Below are 13,528 nucleotides of genomic sequence, written 5' to 3'. Positions count from 1 at the left end.
AAAAAAGCCGGCCCGTGCATCACGATTCACTACCATCTAGAGAGAAACAGATCTGTACAGTAGTGAACTGTGTGTGTTCTTGTGCGTTGCAGCTCCCACCAGACTTGGGTCACTCACAGAGGGAGGAAGAGAAGAAGTCTCGTGAAGCCATTACACTCTTCTGTTTCCCTGAAGGAGTTGACTGGGCCCCGCTTACAGAATACCACAGGTACACAACAACGGCCTCAAACCTTTTCATGTCAAGGACTCCACGATCTGCATGGGAACCCATTGACAAAAAAAATCGATGATGTCTCTGGTAGGCAGGTTTCTGAACAGAGATGGGTTGAAAATGGGTGAAGTCGTCCTTTAACTCTGAGAGGTTCCATTTTGTACACTCACAGTTCTCTGACCCAACACTGAGAACCAGTGATAGTACATGGCAGCCAGTGGGTACTGCCCCAAACGGCCGTACAGTCAGATGAGTCTACCCTATACCTCACACAGAGAGCTAGTGGTGGGGGAAAAAAGAGCGCTCATTTCAATGAACAAGCTATTTCGTTCATGTTCACGGCAATGATCCAGTCAAATGATTTGTTCAATTCATTAGCGCTATTGTCGACTCTAGTGAAACACAACTGCGCGGCTCACTTGTCTGTCTCGGGAACAGCCATCCCTCCCATCCTGTGTACAGGGGAGGGGCAGGGGCGGAAAAAAGTCATACGATTTGTCACACACGTTACCGCAGTGAAATTTGTTCTCCGCATTTGACCCATCTCTTGGAGCGGTTGAGCCGCAGCCAAGGAGCGGTGAGCTGCAGCGTGCGCCGCGCTCGGGAATCATTTGATTAGTAGATTTGACCCCCAATCCAACCCATTGATGCTGAGTGCCAAGCAGGGAGGCATTGGGTCCCATTTTTACAGTCTTTGGTATGACCCGGCCGGGGATCGAACCCCGACCTCCCAGTTTCAGGGCGGACACTCTAACCACAAGGCCACTGTCTGGTACGACCAGGGGGGTTAGGGGTGTGGCTTCACCCCGGCACTGTGACTCCAGGGGCCCGGCCTGTCAGATGATCGATCACACAGCGTTACACAGTCACGACAGAGACCTTTACTTGGTCGCACTTTGCAAGCCGCCGGGCTGCGGGCCCATTCAAAGCATTATCTCTCAGGGTGCTACAAATGTCTATCTACACATCCTGTAAGTTCACTTAAGAAATAAAACTAGTAATCTAACTAACTAATCATTACAAGTAGCTCTTATTTTGAAGAGGAAGAGGAAGTCTTTTTCGGTTGTAGCCAACTTCCATGGTTCGAGGGGGGCCTGATCGTGTCATCCCCCCAGCCCCCAGACTTGTTCCGCTGCTGGGGAGGGGACGGGGGGGGGGGGCATGAATGAAAGCGTGAACGTAACGGTTTCAGGAAGTGATCTAGTTTGTTCATGTTCACGGCAATTAACTAGTTCATTTGAACAGTGGTGGAAAGTAACTAAGTACTTTTACTTAAGTACTGTACTTAAGTACAATTTTGAGGTATTTGTACTTTACTTGAGTATTTCCAATTTCCAATACTTTCACTTCTACTCCACTAACAGGTGTGAGTAGTCACAATTTGTACTTTTACTCCACTACAATTATTTGAAAACTTTAGTTACTAGTTACTTTTAATTTTGATTAGAAAACATACATTAACCACTTCAACCCTATACATTTCGGCCATTTGAAAATAGCCGATCTACCGTTGCGACGCATTGTGAGCTTGTAGATCTGCTTTTTTCAAAAGATTTTGTACACAGTTTGAACTTGTGAAGTGGGACATTCTGCAATATGAGTACTTTTACTTTTAGTACTTTAAGTACATTTTGATGCCGATACTTTTGTACTTTTACTCAAGTACATTTTCAATTCCGTACTTTTACTTGTAACGAAGTAGTTCTAAATTGCAGTATTGGTACTTTTACTTAGGTAAAACAATTGAGTACTTTTTCCACCACTGCATTTGAACGAATCGATCATGAATGACCCATCACTACAGAGAGTGTTATACCCTACAGCAAATGACCTCGGTACATAGAAATACTGTTATATAAACAGAGCAACTAACTTTATCCAATTACATTTGAATAAATTGCTGCTACTTCTCGCAAATATGTTTATACTAAGTGAATGCAAAAACATAGAAATACTGCTGTCATCTTTCAAAAGTATAAAGCTAACGTCTCCTATATGAATGTATAACTATCTCTGACAGAAAATGCACAATCTTTTTATAGTTTCACAAGATACTCAAAGTATTAACGTAACACAGCTCTGTTTACACCTTTATTTTATTTTATTCCTATTTATATTAAATATGTATTTACATACCGGTACATTGTTTTCTTGATTGTTGTTCCACTTTTGCTTTGGCAATGTAAACGTATGTTTTCTCATGCCGATAAAGCTCAGTTGAATTGAAATTTTGAATTGAATGTGTTATGAGCCGAGGGGCACTTTGGAAATCATGGTCATAGTGCTTGCATGCAGCGTTTTATTGACATCTGCAAAGTTCAAACCGATCAACCATTGCTGTGCTCGAATGTCCTGATCTACTGTAATGTTAGTAGCACACACACAGCCTTAGCCGAATCAATGTAAACATGGGCTTCTCATGTTTGTGATATCACCGGGTCAGGCACTGCCTGGAGGGTCAAAAGAGGAGGCCTGAGCTACTCTCAAAGTTTCCAGGTTGAAGCGCCAAGGGCACTGCGCTAACATTCATTCGTTTCATATTTCCATGTGTAATATTGAAAATAAACGGTGTTCATGATCATAGTCAGCCTGTGTTTGTGTTTGTTTCCAGTGAGACCTTCTCTTTTGTCCTGACAGAGGTCGATGGGAGTAGAAAGAATGGATACTGCAGACGATTACTGGTGAGTAACAGATTTTAGATTATTTGTGACAGATTATTATTATTACAGATTATTATTATTATTATCTGATTGTTTTGTTTTTGTTTCGTTTTGTTGATGACCTGAAGCCCCATGGCAAAGGGGCGCGGCCACCAGAAGCATATTGCATCATCAGCAAAGTGGCTTGTTTTGGTCTCTTCTCAAAGGTGAGATGTACACACAAGCATGCATCACACACACACACACGCGCACGCACGCACGCACATACATGCATTTAATTAAGCAATATTACACGAGAGGATGTGCTTTACCATCATTAATGGCACGCCTGCGTTGCTGCAGGAACGATCCGATAGCAGAGTTCCGTAGGCAGCGCAGAAGTGCATTAATGAACACAGTAAAGGTAAAGCACAACCTTGAGTGTAATTTTGCGATTATTCAACAGTTACCCTTAAAATAAACACGCCAACTCAATTTCATTATAACTACGATATTCGCAAAAAATATATATATATTTTTGATGACAGATGTAGCTACTACGACCAAAAATGTCCCAAGAAATCGCTAGCCTAGTTGCAACCCTATCTGGGAGAGCAGCGAGATTAGGCGTTCCATCATGCTCATTTAAGCATTTGGCTATTTCAACCACTCAGATTGCTTCCTCGAAACGACCTGTTTTACTATTATTCCACAATACCCCTGCATATACACAATGAATTATGTATGTATGCATGTATGTATGTTCGCTCTAAATACAAAATCCGCCTTACATTAAAATTCTGGGTGTAAATAAGCAACAACGGCTATGTTAGCCGAGAATAGGGAGGGGGCGGTAAGTTTCATGTGTTTAACTACTTAAACCCTCTAGACTTGACCTGAGTTGGCTCTGTACTTGGACCGCTTTTTTGTTCTACACCTCGCCAAAAATAGCCGCGCTACGATGCGTCGTGAGCTTGTGGATTGGCTACTTCTGGCTAATGTTCCCATCATGTTACTGTCAGATCTTTGATGAGGTGGAGAAGCGACGACGGAAGTCCATGGCCATGATCTACCCCTTCATGCAGAGTCTGAGAGAGGCAGCGTTCCCTGCTCCTGGAGACACCGTGGAGATCAAGAGCTTCATCCCGGAGTCTGGCACTGAGGTCTTTACCATTAGTTTCATTAACCCATTTAGACCTGAGGACGCATCTGTCCGCGCTACGAGCTTTTAGATCATCTGCCATTTTTGAAAAATCGTGAAAATTTGTGCTAATCTTTGAATATATATATTCTTTCACAGCAAATGTTTTAACTCAAGTATTTGTTTCTGGGTGGTCCCATTAACCCATTAACCCATTTTGACCTGAGATCAGATTCTAAAGATGTCTACTACATCCTGACAGTTTTCTGGAAAAGCTATGTTTCTATGTCAGTCGTTTTTCAAAAATAGCAGATCTACAAGCTCGTAGCGCGCCACTCGGTGGCGTGCTATGAGCTTGTAGATCTGCTATTTTTCAATAGCTAAAGCATGACGTGTGTGTGTGTGTGTGTGTGTGTGTGTGTGTGTGTGTGTGTGTGTGTGTGTGTGTGTGTGTGTGTGTGTGTGTGTGTGTGTGTGTGTGTGTGTGTGTGTGTGTGTGTGTGTGTGTGTGTGTGTGTGTGTGTGTGCGCAGATCATCAGTCTGACACGGCCATGTGACTCGTGGTTGGAACATGTGGACTTCAGGACGTTGTTCAGCTATCTGTCGGACCAGGAGGTTCTGCAGGTGTTCTCCTCCACTGTGATGGAGAGACGACTCATCTTCATCGCTGATGAGCTCAGGTGTGGTGCTTTCTACACCTCAATGTACAGGGATTTGGGTGATCGTTCCCTAGCCACTTAAACCCCATTATCCTACTATAACCGTATGTCCGACCGACTTGAAACCAGTCACTGCACGCCCTTGAGTTTGAAGTCAGTCTGTTCCATATATGGGCATGACCATATCGTATCGGTTGAATCGGCGGTAATGACATGCCCCAAACATGTACACCAGGTTGAAAGTGGCTAGTGACTATGAACACCCTCCAGGGCACTGCTTCCAAAACAGTGTGTCAGTCAGGGCACACTGGTGCCAAGTGTGCCTTGGGATTTTGAGACAACCACAAAGTATACGTACAATTATACAAAACATGACTTATTATCAGTACTTTTTGCACACCCCCTTTTCCAATACACTACAAAAACATTCAGATTAATAGAAAGACATGTGGAAATTGAAGGAATATTTAACCACTTTTGGGCGGGACATCTCACAAACTTTTATAAACTAAATAATAAAATATATTTTATTATGGCACGAAACTGACGCACGGGTAAAAGTTTAAAATATGTGTGTGTGTGTGTGTGTGTGTGTGTGTGTGTGTGTGTGTGTGTGTGTGTGTGCGTGTGCGTGTGCGTGTGCGTGTGCGTGTGCGTGTGCGTGTGCGTGTGCGTGTGCGTGTGCGTGTGCGTGCGCGCGTGCGTGTGCGCGTGCGCGTGTGTGTGCGTGCGTGCGTGCTCAGCACTCTGTCCCAGGTGCTCCATGCTGTTGTGGCGCTGCTGTACCCGTTCACCTGGCAACACACCTTCATCTCCATCGTTCCCAGAGTGCTCATAGACGTGGTCATGGCGCCCACACCCTACCTGCTGGGAGTTCAGAGGAACATGCTGGAGCACATCATAGACCAGTCTGATGTGAGTATCACACACACACACGCACAAACCCCGCCACATTGGGTGGTGCAGGGGAAAAGTACCTGTCCACCACTAGGGTTGGGATTCGTTAGGATTTTCACGGTTCCGGATCCTTACCGGATCCCTCTTAACGGTTCCGGTTCCTAACGGTTCCTAATATTATTTTTTTCCCCTTTTTTTTCTGACATATATTATTCTTATATTATAACTAACCTAACCAAGTACTTAATTAATAAACACAAATTAAATTATTGTATTTGCACTTTACAATTATGAGGTGGCACTATTATTTAAACTTCACCACCACCAGCTAGCCACCACGACAATATCATTGTTGCAATTTATACTGTATATTAAATATACAGTACACATTGCAATAATGATATTGTTGTGGTGACAAATGTTGTGTCTTTAATGTTCAGATTAATTTAATATGAAGGACCCCAGTTACCCTAATGGAAACAAGCCATAGTGCTTTCTTGGGTTATAAAATCCTCCTCCAGACCTTGTATTGAACTCTAGGCTATGTTCCTGTGCTTTTTTCTGCAAACTGTTTATAAAGTAATCAATGTATGGAGGTATATATGCACCTAAAGGCTGGGCTCTCAACAGTTGCGCGATTAATTTAGAGCCAAATCAAAAGCAGTTGAGTTGCTTATAAGTTGTAAAAATAAGTGCAGACAAATAGATTTTTATTTAATTCATGGCTCTATAGTTGATTGATTTTGAGATGTTTCCTCAATGTGGACATGCAACTGGTGCAAGTTGCAACAACCTTTGCAGGAAACTATGGCATCGCATTTATTGCACTTTGCGTGCTCAGCCTCAGAGTCATTTCCCTCTCTGTTAACCACACTCGCTCCGCGGCGGTGACCGCTCGCTGAATGCACAGAACAGTGGTATCCGCCCTACTCACTCACTCATCGCAAAGTGCAATAAATGCGATGCCATAGTTTCCTGCAAAGGTTGTTGCAACTTGCACCAGTTGCACGTCCACATTGAGGAAACATCTCAAAATCAATACGCCTACACGAGTCACACGATTAATCTACTCACTCATGTCAAGTAGTAGACGTCACCCCAGTAACTTGGCTCTGCATGCATGCATGCACAGACACAGCAGAGCTAAATGACGACTGACGAGCACTGTTTGGGGAACCGGTAATAAAAAAACGATGGAACCGGCTCCGGATCCGCAATGTCGGAACCGGGTCTGAAATGGACCCGGTTCCGACTCCCAACCCTATCCACCACTGGATAGAATCTCGGGGTTCAAATCCAACGTGGTGCACCCGTGTTTGTCGAGGGTCTTCTACTCTATACCATGGGCGTAAATACCGTGCCGCAGACAACGCAATTGCGTTGGTAGATTAAAATACTAAATACGGCCAAGGGTCTGCAGTGACCACCCCGTGTCGGGGCCTACTGACGTATCGTTACACTGCTGATCTATACGAACACAATTGCCAGTGTTCAGGGGAGGGAAGCCAAGCGAGGAGGACAATCGTTGTCTCTGTGCGTATGTCTGGGGTAGAGCCTGTCAGCGGGGAATGTTCAACAGGAGGAGGAGGACAGAGGCGTGGGCTACAGTACTGTATATCCTCCTGGTGAAGGCTCCTTACTGGCAGGTGAACCAGAGGGAACAACAACAATGGCAAGCAGCAGTAGGAGGAATGAATTGGCATAATGACTAAATTGGGATGAAAAACTGTGATACAAATAATCATCATCATACTATAATTCTGACAATGTCTGTCTGAATGTCTGTCTGTCTGTGTGTCACTGTGAGTCACTGTGACTGCCGTAGCTCCTCACTGCCTGCACCAATCACTCCCACTTTTCACACAGGAATTGACCATAATAATATGGAGGTCTTAACGAAGCCCTTTTTCCAATTTAACAGTCTGTCTGAATGTCTGTCTGTCTGTGTGTCACTGACTGCCGTACCAATTTAACAAATTATAAATTAATAATTCAGCGTTTACACGAAGAGGCAACAGTGATTGAAACCGCTGTAGTGTGCATGCCAGATAGACCAGTCACGCATGTGTAGAACCACTCCCGTTCTTCTTATCACATTTAATATTTTTACATCGATCTAATGACGTGAGCCATGATGTTTTGCAGTTTGTCCCTTATTACATGTTTACATGGAGACGGGAGGTGGAGCGTTTTCAAAGGTTTCCACTCTGGAACGGGGTTCACTTTATTGCGTTTTCAACAACCGAAAACACAGTTTCCGTCTAAATGGAAGGCACAGCTGATATTTTATTTTTCCCTTTTCTAGAGAGCGCTGCCGTCTAAACGGGGCCTACAGTGGCACGTTACGACCTGGCCTAACCATGGTGTCACGTTACGACCTGGCCTAACCATGGTGTCACGTTACGACCTGGCCTAACCATGGTGTCACGTTACGACCTGGCCTAACCATGGTGTCACGTTACGACCTGGCCTAACCATGGTGTTACGACCTGGCCTAACCATGGTGTTACGACCTGGCCTAACCATGGTGTTACGACCTGGCCTAACCATGGTGTCACGTTACGACCTGGCCTAACCATGGTGTTACGACCTGGCCTAACCATGGTGTTACGACCTGGCCTAACCATGGTGTTACGACCTGGCCTAACCATGGTGTTACGACCTGGCCTAACCATGGTGTTACGACCTGGCCTAACCATGGTGTACGACCATGGTGTTACGACCTGGCCTAACCATGGTGTTACGACCTGGCCTAACCATGGTGTTACGACCTGGCCTAACCATGGTGTTACGACCTGGCCTAACCATGGTGTCAGCTGATAAAGTGGAACTCCCCTCTTTCCGCCTTTTAATGGGTTTTTATTCAAATCTAGTTTCTTCAGGGCGCCAGCAAAAAACTAAAAGGAACCAAACATAAATGACCTAAACTTGCCTAATCAAATCATCAAATCAAAAGACAAATCACTAACCCAAAACACAGGAGGGAAACGGGATCAAGAAAAATAAAGACTACCCACCCCCCTACCAAACCCAGGCTGTTAAAATCAACAAAGACTACAGGTTGGCTGGTAAGCTGGCTGGGGGAAAAAATAACACCTGTTTGAAGTGATGGGCGCTCATTGTACATCATCATGGCGTAAAATAGACACTATGCCTATGTGCTCAGACACTATGACGTGTGTGTGTGTGTGTGTGTGTGTGTGTGTGTGTGTGTGTGTGTGTGTGTGTGTGTGTGTGTGTGTGTGTGTGTGTGTGTGTGTGTGTGTGTGTGTGTGTGTGTGTGTGTGTGTGTGTGTGTGTGTGTGTGTGTGTGTGTGTGTGTGTGTGTGTGTGTGTGTGTGTGTGTGTGTGTCTCTCTCTGTCCCCTTGTCTTGTCAACAGATGCTGATTGTAGATTTGTCAGCGAAAGCTGAGAACCGATTTATAACTAGTGTGAGTATTCATTGACTGTTTCAAAAACTGTGTGTGCGCACACTCATATCTTAGTGTATAGAAACCACAAATAAGCCACACATTTCTCCCTTATGTTACGTTCCTCTTCAGAGTCACTGGTATTCATTTGTTACTTGTTAGTCTTTTTTTCCACAGATAGACACTTCAACAGGGTCAAGAACATAACCTCATTATCTGTAATGTAATTACAAACTTAAATCCGTACCAGCTGATTTCTATTTCTATTTCAAGTTGTGTGTGTGTGTGTGTGTGTGTGTGTGTGTGTGTGTGTGTGTGTGTGTGGGGGGGGGGGGGGGGGGGGGGGGGGGGGGCATATAGCGCTGTGGTCATTTAAGTCTAACGTTGTATTTTACATTATGTTAACCATGTGTTCTTGCTTACTGTAAATCGCTCTGAATTAATTAAGAGCATCTGCTAAATGCCTCAATTCAAATTGTAATTGTACAGAACATGATGAATGTAGCTTCTCTCTCTCTCTCTCTCTCTCTCTCTCTGCTGCTCCCAGATTGGAGATGAAGACTCCATCCTACCAGAGAAGATGCAGGAAGACCTGCTGGAGGCACTGAGCTCCAAGAAACAAAACCTGAGTGAGTCGTTTACGTCCGTTCTGAGTGCGGTTACAGTATGCACAGAATGGATTCAGAATGAATTGATTCCGAACAGAGATTAATTCATACCCAACTGCTTACATGGAACTTGAAAAAAAGTATTCCTTGTTCCTCAATCGTTTACATCAGGGGTTCTCAATGTTTTTGGCTGGGGACCCCCGGACGCTACGTCCCTCCCCAACCCGTCCTTATCCAATAGGCACGCTAGCAGCGAGGAGACAGGGCAAGCTGTCCTTCTCTCCCATTGAGATGCATGTTAAATGACGGGATTTCTCCATAATCGATCATTTCAGTAGCAAGAGCTCCAAAATGTCTTCTAAATCTAGTCAACAAGGCCTGCAGTAGGCTATGCACTGGACAAATGCGCATGACATTTTTTCAATAAACTAGAAATACGAGGAAATGACAGAGGGAGAAAATCAGTATAACAATCAACTTTAACGAGGTCCAACGGGAGTTTTCATGTTGCACAGTAAGACTAGTCATTAGTATTATTGCCATCACCTGGGTGGGTCAGTCATGTACGTAACTTTCCCAACGTTAAGCTGTGTATGTGTTAAACAACAGAGCCATGCAAAATAACATTGACAGCTATGAGGTGACGAAAGCTTGACCTGCATAAAGCGTTGCTGTCCCGCCCCCGACAACAGGCCCGGAAAATAATTCCCCATTATATTTTCCCATAGACGTTTCAAAAAGTATTTATTTAAAGACCTTTTAAGCCTCGGACAAAGTCAACTCTTGTTGTGACAAATCATGACAATAAACACGTTTTGGGCTGATCAAATAATTAGAAAGAAGAAAAGATGGGCAGGGTACAACACCAGATGTCTCTATTTTATGTATTATTGGCAAAATGTTTCAAAAACAATATTTTTCAACATTTTCTAAAATGGCCAAAGCTCACAACATGTCACTATGTTTGTACTACCGGTATATAAAATAGTTGAAGTGTAGCACCTGTCTGTAACGACACATTCAATGTGTCGTTACAGACACAGACAGACATTCATTTGACAAATTTTGTCAAATGAATCAATTCAGCCAGATCACATCAATTTACCCTCTTGTCGAGAGCGACTTAAAGGGATAGTTCAGATTTTTTGAACTTAAGTTGTATGAAATACTTGCCATTAATATAGTGGTTGCAACTATATTCATTGATTGCCCGAGTCCCATGGTGGGAGTTCTGCTCTGGTTTTGGTGAAATATCAAGTAGTTCCGGTCATTTTGTAGGGGGCACTGGGGGCCACGCAATAAAAGTAAATTAATCCACAAAACTAACGTCATTTGTATTGTTGACCTATTTCTAAAATATTAGTGCAACTTTCGTTCTTTTTTTACCCCTCTATCACACAGAACTATGTTTTTTGTGTCCATATCACTACGCCCAAAAAATAGTTCCATGTGATAGAGGGGTCAAAGTTGAACGAAAGTCACGCTAATATTTTAGAAATAGGTCAACAATACAAATTACCTTCGTTTTGTGGATTAATTTACTTTTACTGCGTGGCCCCAGTGCCCCCCACAAAATGACCGGAACTACTTAATATTGACCAAAACCAGAGCAGAACTCCCACCATGGGACTCGGGCAATCAATTAATACAGTTGCAACCACTATATTAATGGCAAGTATTTCATACAACTTAAGTTTAAAAAATCTGAACTATCCCTTTAAAATAAGAAAATTAAACAGATACATAGAATGCAGAGAGACTGTGTAGTGCCTGACAATACCACAATACCAGACAAGTCGCCCCTTTACCAACTCGCCCCGGGTGTACAGCTGGCGGAACTGCACTGCCTGGTATTCCAAAAGTAGCCGAGGTAAATTATGCTTAAACCTAACCTTATTCCTAACCTTAACCTCAGTAAAACTATGCCTAAACCTAACCCTATACCTAAACTTAACCCCAGTAAAACTATGCCTAACCCTAAACTTATTTCGTATTACGTATTCTCAGTAAAACAAAATAAAGAATACAAGAACCGTCTGCGGAAAAACATCGAGGGGCAAGATGGTTTAGCCCAGGGGTGCCCAAAAGGTCGATCACGATCTACCAGTAGATCACAAGGGCTGTGCACGTAGATCACATTACATGCCCCTAAAAATATATATTTAATTTAAATTTTGCCACTTGAATTAAGGTGACTTGATTGACATTTAGAAGGGCATGTGAGCTCAAACCCACAATGTATTACTTTGTTTTCAAGATTTTGTGCACAAACGTCAGTAGCATTACAAAGTTATATACTGTGGAGTAAGGAAACAGCAAGACAGGAGACCTTGGGTGCGTCGAGGTAGTTTACTCACTTTCCACATACAAAATATTACAGTACACACTGTCGGTAGAAAGAAAAACCCTACCAATACCATTTTCCTTCTATTTCCCATTCCAAGTGTGTTTGTCTTATGTCTTACTGTAGCCTATGTAACGCCAGCGCCACCCCCCCAGGTAAACAAATTTCAGCAATGCGATCTGATAATTTTTTTGGTGGGTAGATCTTGTTGCATCATAGTCATTTTGAAAGTGGCTCTCAAGTCAAAAAAGTGTGGGCACTCCTGCCATTGAGAATGCATTGGGCGTTTAAGTTAAATAACTCCGAAACTACAAATCATTTAAAAGTAAAAAGTTCCAGCATGTGTCTCCACAGTAAGCTGAATTATAAAAAGTGTGAATGGAGTTTCTAGGTGAAAGTGCTTTTTTGACGTGCCAATATCTGCCAATATCTGCCATCCCCATTGTGAATTTCTCAAATTCAAAGATTTATTTTCATTTTATGTCTACCGTAAGATGAACCTAAATAGGTTTGAATGGGGTTTCTAGGTGTAAGTATGTAGGACTAGTAGCATGCCAAAGTTTGTGCTATTGCCATTGAGAATGCATTGGGCGTTTTAAGTTAAATACGGTAGTAGACATATTTTGACAGCAGAAACTGCCTGTCATAATTTCTCCCCATTCCCTATTCCAAAGCCCCCCCAGGTACATTATATATTTAAACTATTTTCAGCAATGGTACACTTATTTTTTCAGTGGGTAGATCTTGTTGAGCTGGTCATTTTGAAAGTAGATCTCACGTCATAAATGTGTGGGCACCCCTGGTTTAGCCCGTCAGTAAACTAGGATCACAGGTAAACCAATAACCTAGCATCGGTCTTTAAACACTATACTATCAAAATAATAACCTGTACATTGAAACTATAGGATACCAGGTAAACCTCTGCAATGTTGGATTCAAAAACAAATCCCACGCATTCTAATCCTGACGTTATTTCCCCGTTCCAGCATCACAGGAGTTGAACGGCGTAGTGTCGGAGGCCTTCCTGTCGTTCTTTGTCAGGACGGTGGGTCATTTCCCGCAGCACGTGAAGCACGGCTCCGGGGGTCAACCCGGAGTCTTCCAGAGGAAGAGCTTCTGTAAGGCAGTCGAGCCCAGAGCCAACCGGCCGTTCGTCAAGAACTTCATCAAGACCCAGATGTTTGACCTCTTCATCCAGGAGGTGGAGAGACAGCCGGCCACACAGGAAGGTAGCTACACTGTATTTCATTTGCATGGCTAGGTCTGAGTCACGTAAAACAGTCGTTCTCAAAGTAGGTTCGGTTCCAGGGAGGTCACCAACTAAATGATTGGCTGCCCCTCACTGTGGAACTCACTCCCAGCTCACATCATAGCTTCCCCCACCCTCACCACGCTTAAAACCACACTACAAACCCACCTTTTCAGACACATTCCCTACAGCCTCTTTGTTGACCTTTCTTTTATAGTTTTATACACTTTTTAACAATTGTTTCCTAATAAAGTCCCTGTGCGCCCCCTTGTGGCTGCAGACTGCTCCTAATGATGGGTGTCACGTGCAGTATGAAAATACCGTTTACGGTTGGGCTATTAAATGAGAATATATTGAAACCGACATTT

General features: G+C 43.4%; 1 protein-coding gene across 1 annotated transcript in view; it reads left to right on the top strand.

Moving 5' to 3' along the window:
- Positions 1-13,528, top strand: part of LOC306929552 (DENN domain-containing protein 2D-like) — a 31,764-nt gene that overhangs the window by 16,972 nt on the left and 1,264 nt on the right. The window contains exons 4-12 of the mRNA XM_079510127.1: positions 93-208; positions 2,823-2,892; positions 3,000-3,077; positions 3,873-4,013; positions 4,524-4,672; positions 5,395-5,566; positions 8,930-8,980; positions 9,507-9,588; positions 12,898-13,140. Coding sequence (XP_079366253.1) covers positions 93-208; positions 2,823-2,892; positions 3,000-3,077; positions 3,873-4,013; positions 4,524-4,672; positions 5,395-5,566; positions 8,930-8,980; positions 9,507-9,588; positions 12,898-13,140 — 1,102 coding nt within the window. The remainder of the gene's footprint in view (positions 1-92; positions 209-2,822; positions 2,893-2,999; positions 3,078-3,872; positions 4,014-4,523; positions 4,673-5,394; positions 5,567-8,929; positions 8,981-9,506; positions 9,589-12,897; positions 13,141-13,528) is intronic.

This window comes from Electrona antarctica (genome assembly GCF_951216825.1).
Source record: "Electrona antarctica genome assembly, chromosome: 9".
NCBI lineage: Eukaryota > Metazoa > Chordata > Actinopteri > Myctophiformes > Myctophidae > Electrona > Electrona antarctica.
Note: the sequence above shows the minus strand (reverse complement) of the source record. Positions and strands in the feature narration are given on the sequence as shown.